General features: G+C 55.4%; 1 protein-coding gene across 1 annotated transcript in view; it reads right to left on the bottom strand.

The window, feature by feature from the left end:
• Positions 1-13,570, bottom strand: part of AGO2 (argonaute RISC catalytic component 2) — a 93,749-nt gene extending 80,179 nt beyond the window's left edge. Inside the window, exon 1 of the mRNA XM_027560762.1 lies at positions 13,443-13,570. Coding sequence (XP_027416563.1) covers positions 13,443-13,464 — 22 coding nt within the window. The 5' untranslated portion in view covers positions 13,465-13,570. The remainder of the gene's footprint in view (positions 1-13,442) is intronic.
• Positions 13,571-14,044: the final 474 nt, after the last annotated feature.

The raw sequence follows: 14,044 nt of genomic DNA, 5'->3' as shown, positions 1-14,044 counted from the left end.
TGCCCGAGCTCCCCGACCCGCCGGACCGTTGCCAAGTCTCTGCAGAAGTGCTGGCACGGCGCCCTAGGGGAGACGGTGGTGAGGATGGTCCCACAGCCGGGGGGCACGCAGCCACAGGAACCAAGCTGCGGCTGCCCCTGGAGGCCGCCGCCCCACACGAGCGCCTGCCGTCATCTTTTAAACATCGCTGTAAACACCCTCCAACAAATGTAAACGGCCCTCGGAAGCGCTCATGGTATTATGTGAAAAGGGAAAACGCAAAATTTTAAGTGTAGGCTGCCCCCAGCTATCTATGTATGTACAGGAAAAAACGTCTGGAAGCAAACACATTCACTACTTCTTCCAAGGGTCGTTACCCATGGATTTTTTTTCTCTTTTTGTTTCAGTATCTTCTAAATTCTCTGAAATAAGCATGTATTCCTTTTATCATGAAAGATAAAATAATTAAAAAACAAAACAAAACAGAACCAAAAGGCAGCAGCGCCTGTGGTCACCTCCCAACAGTAAGAAAGCTCCGAGGCAGACCCGGGTGGGGCGGGGCGCGGGCCCTGCTGGGGGCGTGCTGCCGCTCCTGGCCTAGGAAGGCCGCCCCGGCCCTCGGGGTCCACGCGAGCCAGTGAGCGGGCGGCGTGAGGGCTCCTCGCTGTTCCTGCAGCGCCTCCGCCTCCCCGGGGGACAGCCGGCCCTCCCGGCGGCCACCTGCGGCACCCAGTCACCACGCTGATGGTTCCAAGTGCAGCGCCTACAACAGTGGGGTCCCTGAGCCTGCCCAGTTCATTCCCTTTTTGGCCACACTGTGTGGCCTGTGGATCTTGTCCCCTGATCAGGGATTGAACCCACACCTTCAGCAGTGAAAGCCTGGAGTCTTAACCACTGGACGACCAGGAAAGCCCCTAAACGGAATCTCTCATTTACTAGAAGAGCGCAGAGAGAGAACTCAGGAGGAGGACTGACCGAGTGCCCCCGGCCAGACAGTGAGCGGCCACATGCAGACCGGCTCTCCAGGTAGCAGCTTGTCTCTCCCTGGGGGCGGGCAGCAATTCTGAAACTACTTTCCATGTCTGCTCAGCCTGAACAAATGAGCAAATACACTGGGGGCAATGAGACCTAGACTTCTCACTATCTGATGAAGACCCAACTATCTGATGAAGAAGCTGTAAATAAGGAAAGAGGACAGCTAGAGTAAACCCAGAGACACGAGACTGAAACCAGCAATGCCAGCGAGAATGCAGTTTGTGATGCACACACAGAGAAACAGCTATGTGTATGTACAGGCGTGTGAGTACATGTACATCCCATGTCCACTGAGAAGCGGGGCAGGAAAACCACAACAGAGGCTGGAGTGTCCTGCAGGTGCAGAAGGGAAGCCACCAGAAAACAGCGGGGGTGAGCTGAGAAGACACAGCGCAGCCTGAGAGAGCGCCCACGGGGAGGGCACAAAAGACGGGGCAGAGAGGGGCTCCAGCCTTCTCAAGTGCAGAGGCGTGAGGGGCCGGGACGGCAAATGAGGCCGGCCCCCGGCTGCCCAGGGGCTGGCCAGGAAGCGGGCAGTCATCTGACCCCAAGCCTGAGGAAGACCTTCAGGCGAGCTCGCAGCAGCGGACCGAAGCTAGTTTCCCCACGTTGGTAACGGCGCTCGCACGAACGCTACAAAAGGGTAACACCGGGGACGCTGGTGTGGGACTTCTGCATCTCTGGCTCCTTTCCTAAGTCTGACACTGCCTCTCAGTAAATGAATACCGACAAACGCACTGACACCAGGCTTCTGGTAACGAGGGAGGGGAGCCGGGCGGGGCTGATGCCAGGCTGAGTGCACAGCCAGGCGGAGTGCCGAGACACGGGCCTCCTGTGGTCTCTACTCCTCTGAATATTTGAATTCTTCCTTATTAAAAAGTCTTTTAAAACTTTTTCTCAAAATTATAATCCAATAAAAAAATACACAAAATTTTTTCTCAAAGCCTGCAGACTCAACTTAAATCTGCCCACCTCTACTGGTGCACCACCTCACCACCCAGCCAAGCCCCAAAGCAATCAGGCATCTTCCGGACCACCTGCCTCCTGACCCCCACGTGCTCCGCCGGCCACCCTCAGAGCCTCTCCAGCATGCCAGTCTTGGGATCTTCAAGCCCCCTCCCCCCGTTTTCCACCAGCAGCCAGGGGCTCCCGGGAAACACACATGGCAGCTGTGCGTCTCTCACGCTTGCCCCCAACGTTCTGCATGAAAACCTCTGTGCTCAGGGCAGCCTCTGCCCCGGCCCTGTCTCCTGCCACCACCCCTCCACAGGCCAGGCTGCCCATCACGTTCCCTCTGGAATGTACCCTCCTCCCACCGTCCCCAGGGATCTCTGGTGACTGGGTGATGCTCCTCTGTGTTCCTGACTCAGTGAGCTGGGGGTAGGGGTACGCAGGAGCGCCGCGGTTTGCACCCAGCACTGTTCCCTGGGCACCGGGCAAGACGCCCAGCACACAGCTGGCACTCAGTATGTACCCAGAAGGTGAGCACTTTTGACTCCAGCTCCAGGCTGGAGCTGGGTACTGGACCCTTACCTGCTCTGCCACCCTGTTACATTATGAAGCTTTACTGCGTTCATCTAGTTGTCCAGGTTCCAAACATCCTCTAAACTCTAGCACGAAAAAATGGATGTACCTTACAGCTATTAGGTAGATCTGGGCAAAATGCACCTAAATCTAATATTTTTTTCTACTTTGGTAAGTAATAAAATATGCCAGACGTGATATATTACACTACTAACTTCACTTTCTAAGAGGCTGTGATGACAATAATCGGTGTTGGTGAGGATGCAGAGAACCCGAAACCACTCCATGGAAACAGTGCGTCAGTTCCTCTCAAAGTCACAGAGTAAAACCCAGCAATTCCACTCCCGGTAGGCGCCCAGGAGAAATGAAGACATATGCCACACACCAACCCATAGGCGAACGTTCACAGCAGCAGTAGCCACGACAGCCAGGAGGCAGAAACCACCCAAACGCCCATCGATCACAGATGAACGGGTAAACAAACTGTGATACAGCACGTAAGGGACCGGTCAGCCACGAAGCGTGGACACACAGAGACATGAGCCCTGAAAACGCTCGGGGAAGAGCCGCAGAAGGTCACGTGCTTCATGACTCCACTTACGTGAAATATCCAGCGGAGGCAGATCCACAGGCAGTGAGGCCTGGTGGTCCCCGGGGCTGGAGGGAGTGGGGAATGGGGAGGGACCGCTTAATGGGCAGAGTTTCCTTTTGGGGTGACGGGAATGCTTTGGAACCAGACAGAGGCAATGCGTGCATAACGCTGAATGCACCAGACGTCACTCATGTTCTGTGCGTCTCCTCTCAATCAAAAAAGAGCCTATGACATCCTGAAAAACACGGCCTCTCTGAAACACTGATGATCTTTTTTCTCTGCCTTTGTTAACATTCAGACACACTTGGGACAGACCACACAAGCAACAGAAAGAGCCGAGGACAAGGGCTGCAGGCCCGTCCCCAAGCTAAGGCAAGAGAAGGCCTTCCTAGCTGTGTTGAGCGTACAGAGCAGGGGACCAGGGGGCCTGGAGCGGGGAGGCCAAGCCAGCACCCTGCAGCACCAGTCTGAGAACCACCACCCCCACCCCAGAAAGCAACTCTGCAAAGTTCATCAACAGCCATCACTCTACAACACGGACTTAAAAATATCTTACTTCAGAAAAACACGCAAAAAAAAATAGAAACTTCTCTTCAAATAAGTGCTTGCTGAAACACCAGAAACCATCAGATAGCTCAGCGGGGTGTGCCTCGTCTCACAGGGATGTCAACCTGCAGGCCACCCGGGCGGGCACCACCCTTACCCACTGCTCCCGTGGTGGACGCTGATAAACCCATCTGGGCGCCCCCTCCTCCTGTGATAAGCCCAGACTGGGCTCAGCCCCTTTCTTGCCACGATGCTCCAGCATCCAGGACTACCACCATCTCAGGTGAGATACCTCCTGCTGAAATGAGACTCAAATCCCTTAAAAAGCCAAGCCAGTTCTTTCTTTTTCTTCTAAAGACAAAAGACAAAAAAAAGAAAAAGAAAATGTCACCCAGAGCTCCTGTAGCTTTACAACCAAATTTCTCACAATCTTTTCTATTTACTTCACAGCACTAGTTCTCGGAGAATTTTCACCCAGACATGCGCTTTTCCTTAACGCACCTCTAGAATCCCGTCACTGAGAGAAGGTGGCTCACCAGCCCTGCATCACAGGACCCCATACCTGGTGAAACCACAGCTCCACCCACATCCCACACCTGCCCAGCCCTGCCCAGCCCTGCCCTGGGCGTGAACAGGCCCTAACGCACTCCACCCTCACAGCAAGGGAGGCACTCGGCCCTGGTTTACACGTGAAGACACTGGGCTAAAACCAGGCGCGGGTGCCTCCTCAGGCTCCCACTCCACGTGCCCACAGAGCTTCTAACTGGGCGCCTTCCAGGCCTGTCTCCTGAGGGCACAGCTTTGGACAAGATCTAAGGAAGCCAGGAGGGAGGCAGTTACCTCGACTGCCTCGCCTCTACTGGCCAGGTCAGCGTGGCTCAGCGTCAGAGACCCTCACGACACTGGGAGCCGGCTTAATCACCAGAGGTGAGCGGAGAGGTTGGGGCATGGAGGGAAGACCACCCAGCACCTGCCTCTGAGAGGCTACACGTCTACCTTTGCGCGGATGTCCGCTTCCACTGTCTATTTAAGCAAATCAACTGGCAAGTGGTCCCCGTGACCCACTTCCCTCCACACAGCTCGACAGCATCCCTGTGAGGTCACCCTCCACTCCAGATGCAGAGCACCAGGGTGGGCTGCGGGCAGAGTTTTCAGAGCGTACACAAGTTTCAATTCAACAGGTTTAACTTTTGAACAATCAAGAGTTGACTGCAATAAGGATTTATTGAGTAAAAAGAAAGCAGACTACAGTAGACACCACAAAGAGACAAAAGATAACCAAGACGTCCTGGGCAGCAAGCAAAGGGAGCTGACATCCGGACAAGACCCCCACCATAGCACTGGGTGCTATTTAAAGATGCAAAGTGAAGGCCACAGATTTTTATCTCCCGGATTTCTTAGAATTGCCTTAAATTTAGCATATCTGTAAAAGAAAACTGACCCCTGCTGCTCCTTCCTCCCTGGGGTCAGCACTGAGAGGCCAGCAGGTCAGCTGGGGGCGTGGTCTTCAGCCCTCGCCACGCCCCAGATACACACTGCCCTGCTCAGCACTGCCCTGCCACCAGCAGGGAACCTGACCACGACCCCACCAGACACAGACGAAGACTCCTGCCACCAGGCTAGACCCCCTTCCTGCAACACAAACCGCCAAATGCTCCCAGAGGGGCCCCAGAGCCTACAGAACAAAAGAGCCCTACGCTCAGCTCACTCTTAGGCACCCACAGCATCACCCCCCCAAACCTCTGACGTCACCCCCAGTGCCCACCTACCCGGACCACCTCTCTTCTCCGCAGGCTGCCCTGCCTTCATTCATGCTGCTCACTTCTCTGCCTTAAGACAGAGCCAACCTGATCGGCAGGCCAGCCAGGGAAGCTTTTGTTGTGGAAACAGAGCATCAGCGTTGTACCAACTCTAATGGATTAATGGGACCTAACGATTAACAATCAACAGCAGGTAGTATTCACGCTAAAAAGAAAGCACCAGAACCCAAAAAACGTAGAACCTGCCTTTGGATCTGACCACTAACTTGCAGGAAATTCACACAGGACAAACACACTGAATTACACCAAGGAGACCCCATCAGCCAAATCCAGTCGGCGAGTCAAGATACCACACACGAGCCAGTGTCTTCACCCCAGCAATAGTAAGCACTGGGGAAGAGGAAGGCGAAGACTAGAGACTGAGAGTGTGACTGTTTAGGGCCGGGGGTAGGGGAGTGAGGAACAACAGCTAACGCGTACAGCCTTTCTTTGGGGACAGGAGACAAAAACATCCTCAGATTGTGGTGATGGCTGCACAAGTCTGAATGTGCTAAATAAAACAGCCTGCGTTTTATACTGAGCTTCCCAGGCGGCGCAGTGGTGAAGAATCTGCCTACCAACGCAGGGGACATGGGTTCGATCCCTGGGTCGGGAAGATCCCCTGGAGGAGGACGTGGCAACCCACTCCAGTATTCTTGCCTGGGAAATCTCATGGACAGAGGAGCCTGGCGGGCTGCAGTCCTTGGGGTCACAAAGAGTAGGACACGACTGAGCGACTAAGCAACAGAGGTACACGAGTTCCATGTCAATGAAGCTCTCCCCTGAAGCTGATACCAAAGAGACGCATCAGCCAGTCACATGTGGGCCTCACCTGGATCCCAGTTCAACCAACTGTGAACAGATCTGGACACTGAGCAGGTGGTGCGGGACACTGGCAACCAGGGGTTACGGGAGAGGGCGGGGGAGGCGAAGACAGACCCCCTTCTCTCACGGGAATCTTCTGGCCTGCTGGAAATGACCTGAGACGCCTAGGGTCTGTATCGAGCCAAGAGGCAGGATGGGGACCAGGGCTCCTGGGGAGACAGGGCTGCCCCTGGGTGCGGGCGGGGTGGCACACAGGCTCCTCCCCACACGTTCCAGCTGACCCCAGCTCAACATCCCCGTGCAAGCCCCTCAGGGCCGCCTCCCTGACTCCACCAGCCCACAGCCATCACTGAAAAAACTCTGTCCAGCCGCTCTTGGGCTCCACATCCCCCCAAAGGCTCCGAGCTCAGCCTGACTTTCGTCTCTCCCCTTCTTCTGGCCCAGGTTGCTCCAAGATGCCTTCTCAGTGCAGCTGCACTGGCCACCGTGCCACAGGGCCCCGCGCAGCGCACCAGGCAGGGGCCCCAGACACACTTCACAACCACCGTTTTTGTGCATGACTTGCTTCGCGTCTCCATTCCCCCTCACATGAGCTCCTGCCATTCACCCGCAAAAGCCTGCGACACCTCCAGCTCAAGGCTAAGTTGTAATTACCAGTCTTGGCCCTGAGATGCCCTCCAAGTCTAACGTGAGGTTCGTGGACTGAGCCACACGCGTTCACATTTAACAAGCCGCAACTTGTTGGGGCGGCAGCACGCAGAGGGAACCAAAGGTCCCAGCAATGTCCCCTGGTCCCGGCTGCGAGCAGAGCGGCGTCCCCTGACTCACCAGCTCACCACCTGCAGACAGAGCCTGGAGCTCCCTCAGCGTCACCCCACAGGCCGTGCCCATCCACTGCCCAGTCCTGTCTGCAGAGGCTTCACTGCACAGCTGGGTCTGCTCCGAATGACTCTGCCAGCATCAGGGCTAACCTTCCACTTCCCCGGTACTGAGCCTCCAAAGCAGCTGTGGCCACCCGGCACCTGCGGCGTTTATCAGTGATGTGGCTCTTAGGGCTTGCGAAGTAAAGACCCAGAGGTCAGCCAGGAGGGTCACGGAGAGGAGCGGTCACTGGGCGGAACCAGAGTGGGAGAAGCCACTGTGTGCAGAGGAGACCCGAGGATAAAGTGACCGCGGCGTGGGGACCGCAATAACTAGGAGGCACCTCCCGCGTCCTCTCCCCAACCAGAACACCTCCACCGTCAGGCGCTTTCCCGGCACGAGGAGGAGACTGAGGTCCAGCGAAGCTGAGCACGCGCCCAGTCCTGGAGCCAGGACTCGAGTGAGGTCGGCCTGACCTGGACCCGTGCTCTGGGCTTGCGTCACAACGACACCTAGCTCCCAGAAGCTCCCAGCAGATGCGCCGACGGCCTGGGTTTTGTCCAAAGTTGTGCTCTTCACCGCTCAGCGTCTTCCTTTGCTTTCTTTCCACTTCTTACTTGTACTTCTGTTGCTCCTTTGTTCCTACAAAAAGCAGATGATGCCACCACCTGCAAGGCTGGGAGAAGGCCTCCATTTTCCCTGGCCCTGCTCGGCCGGCCGCGTGGACGGGCCCACGGCCCACGAGAGCAGCGGCGAGGGCCCTAAAAACACGGGCGCTGCTGAGTCAGGAGCATCAGCCAGACTCTGAGACTCAGAGGGAGGCGCCCCCCAGAGCCCCAGCCACAAAGCACCCTGGTCACGCCAAACATCCTACCACCTTCTCGTCCTGCATAAGCTCAGTTAAAGCAAGGCTGAGCCAGGGGGCCTGAGAAGGGGCTTAGCAAGTTTCCAGTGCAGGGGCCTTCCCACCCCCAGTTCACACACAAACAAAGGCCCCCACCCAGCCCTCGACCACATGAATGGCCGGCCAGGCTCAAGCTCCTCCATCGACATGAACGTGCCATTGTGAGAACCGACTCTCAGAGGCTGTACTGTTTTACTTTGAGTCAAAGCCGACAGAACATCTCAAATGACTCTGACCTATGAACCTCAGTATTTTGACCTTTTATGTGCAACTCTCTAAGAACTAGAGCTCAGAGCTGAAACACCGAGAAGTAACTTGAAAAACCCCCAAAACAATGCCCCTTGGGAGACTGCCTGGGAGGCAGGAGGCTCCGAGAGACAAGAAGGATTCAGATACAATGAGACAGAGTCGGGTAGAAAGTACCTGGATTCCTAACGTGGCTGGTTTTAACCCAGCCACAGTTCTGTTTGTTTGTTGCTATGGGTTCTTAAAGATGGATACATAACAATTTTCACTGCGAATTCACTGGAGTCCCCAGTAACAACCTATAGAAGCCTCCTTCTGCCCCAATTCTAAGCTGCAGTCTCAGCAATATGAACCATAACTACAGTTAATGAAAGGCGAGGTTGTCATTCAATCAGACCTTTAAGCTTTACCAGGCAGGGAACCACAGGTAAACTTAACTGCTTATGGTCCATCATACAGGCCCCTTTAGCACACCCACACTCTCACCTAGACACACACCCAAAGCCCCACCCACCCGGCCGGCAATCCCACTCTCTGGAGGCTGACCTCCAAGGTGTGTTTCAGTCCTGGGCTCCTCCCCAGGGCTGATCCCCAGTGAAGGTGCTCCGTGGGGGCTGCTCCAGGCTCACCTCAACGTCCTCTCCCGCCCCGACCCCCAGCACCAATGGGTCTCCAGCTCCTAAAAAACAAGCAGCTGGGACATCTGCAAAATGTAATTTCCTGGGTCTTCAGGGGCTTCCCTGTGGCTCAGCTAGTATAGAATCCGCCTGCAATATGGGAAACCTGGGTTCAATCCCAGGGTTGGGAAGATCCCCTGGAGAAAGGAAAGGCTTTCCACTCCAGGATTCTGGCCTAGAGAATTCCATGGATTGCATAGTCCATGGGGTCACAAAGAGCCTGACACGATGAGAGACTTTCACTTTCACTTTCAGGGGCAGAGGTGGAGAAAAGCCTTCGGGTGGGCTCCGGGCTGCACCCCCTCCCCAGGGCACCAGGTCCCACTCACCGAGCCCAGGCTGTGGGCCAGTCCATGAACTCGTGTCCACCTGAGCCCAAGACCCCGTCCTCCACCTCCAGCACCGCCTCAGCCGCCCAGAACCTCAATCTCGACGCGAGCAAACTCGCCGTGTGGTTCTCCCCACACAGCCATCTGGTCCTTCCCTCCTCCTGGGGATGAGGAGGAGCGAAGCTGCAGCACAGGCAGCGCTTCCCCTCTTCACCCCATGGCCCTTCTGCGGAAACAGCCCCGCGTAAAAAGTGGGCTCTACCACAATGAATGCTGAAGATGCCAAGTGGCCGGCCCCAAAATGTCGCTGAAGATAAGTGTGTCTGAATTAAAGTCACAAGCGGCTGGGTCTCATCAGCCTTCCCCAAGGAAGCCCAGGAACCTTGAACAGCTGGCTTCTTTCTAGAAACAATTAAAGGAAACGGGGGAAAGATACACACCCTCTGAAGAAGAGATCTTACAAGTCATCCTCTGAAGAAGAGATCTTACAAGTCAGTGGGGTGGAGGGTAGCGGGAGACTCTAAAGATCCTCAAAGGCGTAAAACCAAATTCATGTGTGAACTTTTAATAAAATTCAGGATCCAAAACAACCAGGAAGTAAACACACTTCTGAGATAATGAGAGAAATTGATTATGGACTGTTAAGTGTGGCAACAGCATTGAGTTTTAAATGCCCCCATCCTTCAGACACGGTACTTAAGCATTCAGGGTGAAACCACAGGGCTGGAATCCACTTTAGACTATCTCCACAGAGAAAAGGGGGGAAAGGGAAGATGTGAAGCAAATGTGGAAAATCTTGATATTTGCTGAGGCTGGTGATGGATAAATGGGAGCATATGATACCAGTCACTCTACTTCTGTGTACTTAGATTATTTCACAATAGATACTGTTTTAAAAGTCAAGCGATACATTTTGAGTGTTCATGATAGCAATTCACAAAACAAAAATATATTTTATCAGACTGGGACTCTGCCGTAGTGTTGCGTAACAGATTATAAAGAATAAACCCTCCTGGCATTTTAAAAACTCTGACACAAACTTGAAGTTACAGGAAATAATATTCTTCTGAACTGCATAAGTTTTAGGAGCTGAACCTTTCACATTTTTTTTTTCCTTTCACACTTAACTTTAAATCCTTCTTCAAGGTTTAACAGAGCCATCAAGGGAAACTGGACGGCTAGCCAGCCATGCCCTGCAGCAGCTCCCCAGGGCGAAGCGCCGTCTGCTATTCGGCAAAGGTGCAGGGTTACTGGGAGACTGGCCCAGATCTTCTCTGAGATGACTGGGGTTGGGGGAGAGAAGCAGCAGGGTGCAGGAGGAGTGAAATGACTCTAGAAACCACAGTGAGAGTCCCTCATTCTTAAAGTCACAATCCTGTTCAGACAACTTTGCAACAAGACTTCCATGTGGCAGAAGTTACTCTGTAGCAGGTCTGTGAGGAATGTAACCCACAGAAGTCTGAGCACAGTGAAAAAACGGACCAACAAGCCCCCTTCAGGAGGCAATACTGAGATTCCTTTTAAGGTCGCTAAGCGGTTTGGGGGGGGGAAAAATTGTTCATCTATGAAAGTTCAGGGTCACTGGAGAATCCACCCATCCTAAACCACTAACTCTTTTGAATAATTAAAAAAATAAACAAAAACAAAAAACTAATAGTAACTACCTCACTTTAAGAGTCCAGATACCAATTCACATACATAATAGCATTTCCTAACAGACATAACACAGTCCATAACAAGACTCTATTTTTTAAGTTAATTTACTTAGTCACTTAATAAGGGTATTAAAATGGGAAGTAGCAAAACTATTTGTAAGTTTTTCTACAGTCCAGTTCAAATGTCTTTTTATTATTCTAAATTAGGAAATACATTAAAAAGAGTTTCACCGAAGAGACTCTATTCCAAATATCCTTCTTAAATAAAATTAAAAGCCTGAGTGTGTAGAATAAAACTGAACTGCATCACAGCCTTATAATTACGGCACGCTTGTAGAGCCTGAAATTTGGGTTCATTCCCATCCTGCCGTTCACTGGCTAAGAACTATCCTATAGACTCATTTATTTTTTCAACCAAAGCTGTCTGATTTCAGAGCAGGTTTATCTGCAAACAGTGAATGAGAGGCCCCCTCCCCACCAGACCACGATGCACAGGCCCACATCAGAGCAAGATTCTTTCAAGAGCCATGGAGAACCCGGAACGAGCCTAGAGATGCAGAGAACTAAAGCTTTTTGGAAAATAAAATAGACAAGAAAATATCCCAGTGCAGAGCAACAGCACTGGCGAGCGGTTCTTCCTGAAGCTCATGTTTCAATTATACTCTAACACCCGAGCACTGGGTCCAGTCTACATGTAACAGGTGTTTCTTCTTGGGGGGGTCAAGGTCAAAAAAACCCAGAGCCACTTCTCTAAAGGGAGTGTATGGAGAGTCTGCTTGGAATCACACACATCGTCCTCCTGCTCGCTGGCTGGCTGACCTTTGAAAGCCTCATCGCCTCTCTATGCCTCTGCTGTCCATCTTCAAAATGACCACCAGCAACTTAGCAAGCTGTCCAGTGGATCAGTTAACGTCAGACACAACACAAAAGCTTGACCTTCCCCAAGGTTCTTCACTTTTTCTGGGCCTCCAACTTTTGCATTGAAAATCTGAAAAAATGTTCAGTGTAGTGGCTAAGACTTGCTGGGTTCCTTCAGAGGGATGGGCGGGGAGATTCGCACTCACCCAGGTGTGGGGACTACCCTGCCACATCATGGATGGGTGCTGCCCACCCAGGGTTCTAAGAAGCCAAGTCTGTCTGCCCCCAGGACTGTGACTGGAGCCCTGGGCCTTTCCCCACCAGGGCTGAGTCACCTTCCAGATTACAGTTAAAACCATTACAGTTAAAACCATTCTTCTATCAAATTGCTGAGAGCAATTTAAAAGTTGCTCTGGCTCAGCCTTGGAGAAGCTTTCTAACTAAGTGACATCAGAAAACAGGACAGTGAGTATTCACAAGGCACAGGACTGTTTGTAAATAGAAAGTGTTAAGGGATCCAAATGGATCAGAAGAGTCTGAAGGGGTCCCGCCAAAGCCCCAGCAGCAGGAGGCTTGGGAGGGCCAGGACCCACAAAAGGCAGGACCGAGCCGGCAGGGCCTGCAGCCCGCTGGAGCCTGGTGGACAAAGGGGACAGGATATGCCCTGTCCAAGTGGCAGGGCCAGCGGGAAATTTAGAAGCCACGTGCCTGGCGGGAGAAGGGAAAAAGCTTAACAACATTTGACCATTTTCTTGGCTCAGCAAAGTTAATCGCCCCCAAAAAAGTTCTTTAAAAAATGTGTTACTGCTCTAAGTTTTTCAGAACTTTTCTAAAGAAAGGGAGGCCGGCTAGTGAGAAAATACGCTAAGGAAATCAGCACATCTCCTCACCTTCCTCCAGTTAATTGTAAAAGGCAATTAACACTTGAATAAGGAGCCTGTGTGTCTGGAATGAAAATGAGACGCGCGCAGGTTTAGGGTTTTAGGGCGCCTTCCTATCTCTCTCTGTCCGCGGTCCTAACTACCATCAAGAAGTGGCCAAAATTCAGCATTTCCAGACTTTCCTTCGGAGAAGGGGCCGCAGAAGTGCTGGCAAAAAGAAAAACGAAACTGAGAGCGCTCCAGGCTCGCCGCGGCTCGGTCTGCGCCCAGCGGCCGCGCTCCTCCCCGCGCCGCCCGCACCCCGAGTTCGGCGCCCCCGGCCGGGGCCTCTCCGCCCCCGGGCGCTTCGAGCGCGGCCCCGGCCTCGGCCCCGCCGGCCCCGCGCGGTGCAGGGGCCCGGGCGCCGGGCGCAGGAAGCCGGGCAGGCGGGCGCCCGGGCCTCGGGCCTACACGCGGGCTGCCCGGCCCAGTCCGCGCTCCGGCCCGGTCCCAGCCCGCCGGGCCGCGGCGGAGACGAGGCGCGGGAAGGGCCCAGGCCGCGCGGGGCGCCCCGACGACTCGGGCCCGAGGAGGAGGCCGGGGCCGCGCGTCCGCCCTGGGGCCGAGGGGACGGCCGGCAGCCCCCCGCGACCCCCGGGCCCCCCGATCCCCCGGCCCGCGGTCCCCCGCCCGCCCGCGCCGCGCTCGCGCCCGGCCCGCCAACCGCCGCGGGGAGGAGCGCGCGGACTCACCGGGGCCGGCTCCCGAGTACATGGTGGCGCCGCCGAGGGGCTCCGGGGCCGAGGGGCGGCCGCGCGCGCGCCACGGGCCCCGACGCCGCGAGCCGCGAGGGAGCCGCCGGCCGCACGATCCGCCCCGGCGCGGCCGCCAAACAGGTTTACCCGACGCGGCCGGGGCGGCGGGCGGAGGGGGCGGCGGGCGGAGGCGGCGGCGGCGGCGGCGGCGGCGGGCGGGCGGGCGGGCGGGGGAGGGGGAGGGGAGGGGAGAGGAGGGGAGGGGAGGGGGAGGGGCGGGGCGAGGGAGCGGCCGGGGGCGGGGCGGGAGAGGAGGAGGTACGGGAGGGGCGGGGCGCGCGCGGCGGGGGCGGGGCACGGGAGCGGGAGGGCGGGGCCCGCGCGGCAGCCGAGGCGGGCGGCGGGCGCGGCGGGCGCGGCGGGCGCGGCGGCCTGGGCGGGCGCCGGCGAGGGTGGCGCGAGGTCCCGCAGCAGGGGCGCACGCGGGGCCGGGGGGTGCCCTGCAGCCACTCAGAAGCGCGACGTCTTCTCCGACTGGGCGGAGCGGGCGGCGCGGCTCTGCCCCCCCCACCCCCGCTGTCGAGACCGGGAAGAAAGAA

Source organism: Bos indicus x Bos taurus, chromosome 14 (assembly GCF_003369695.1).
Source record: "Bos indicus x Bos taurus breed Angus x Brahman F1 hybrid chromosome 14, Bos_hybrid_MaternalHap_v2.0, whole genome shotgun sequence".
Taxonomy (NCBI): Eukaryota; Metazoa; Chordata; class Mammalia; order Artiodactyla; family Bovidae; genus Bos; species Bos indicus x Bos taurus.
This window is presented reverse-complemented; position numbering and strand designations above follow the sequence as displayed.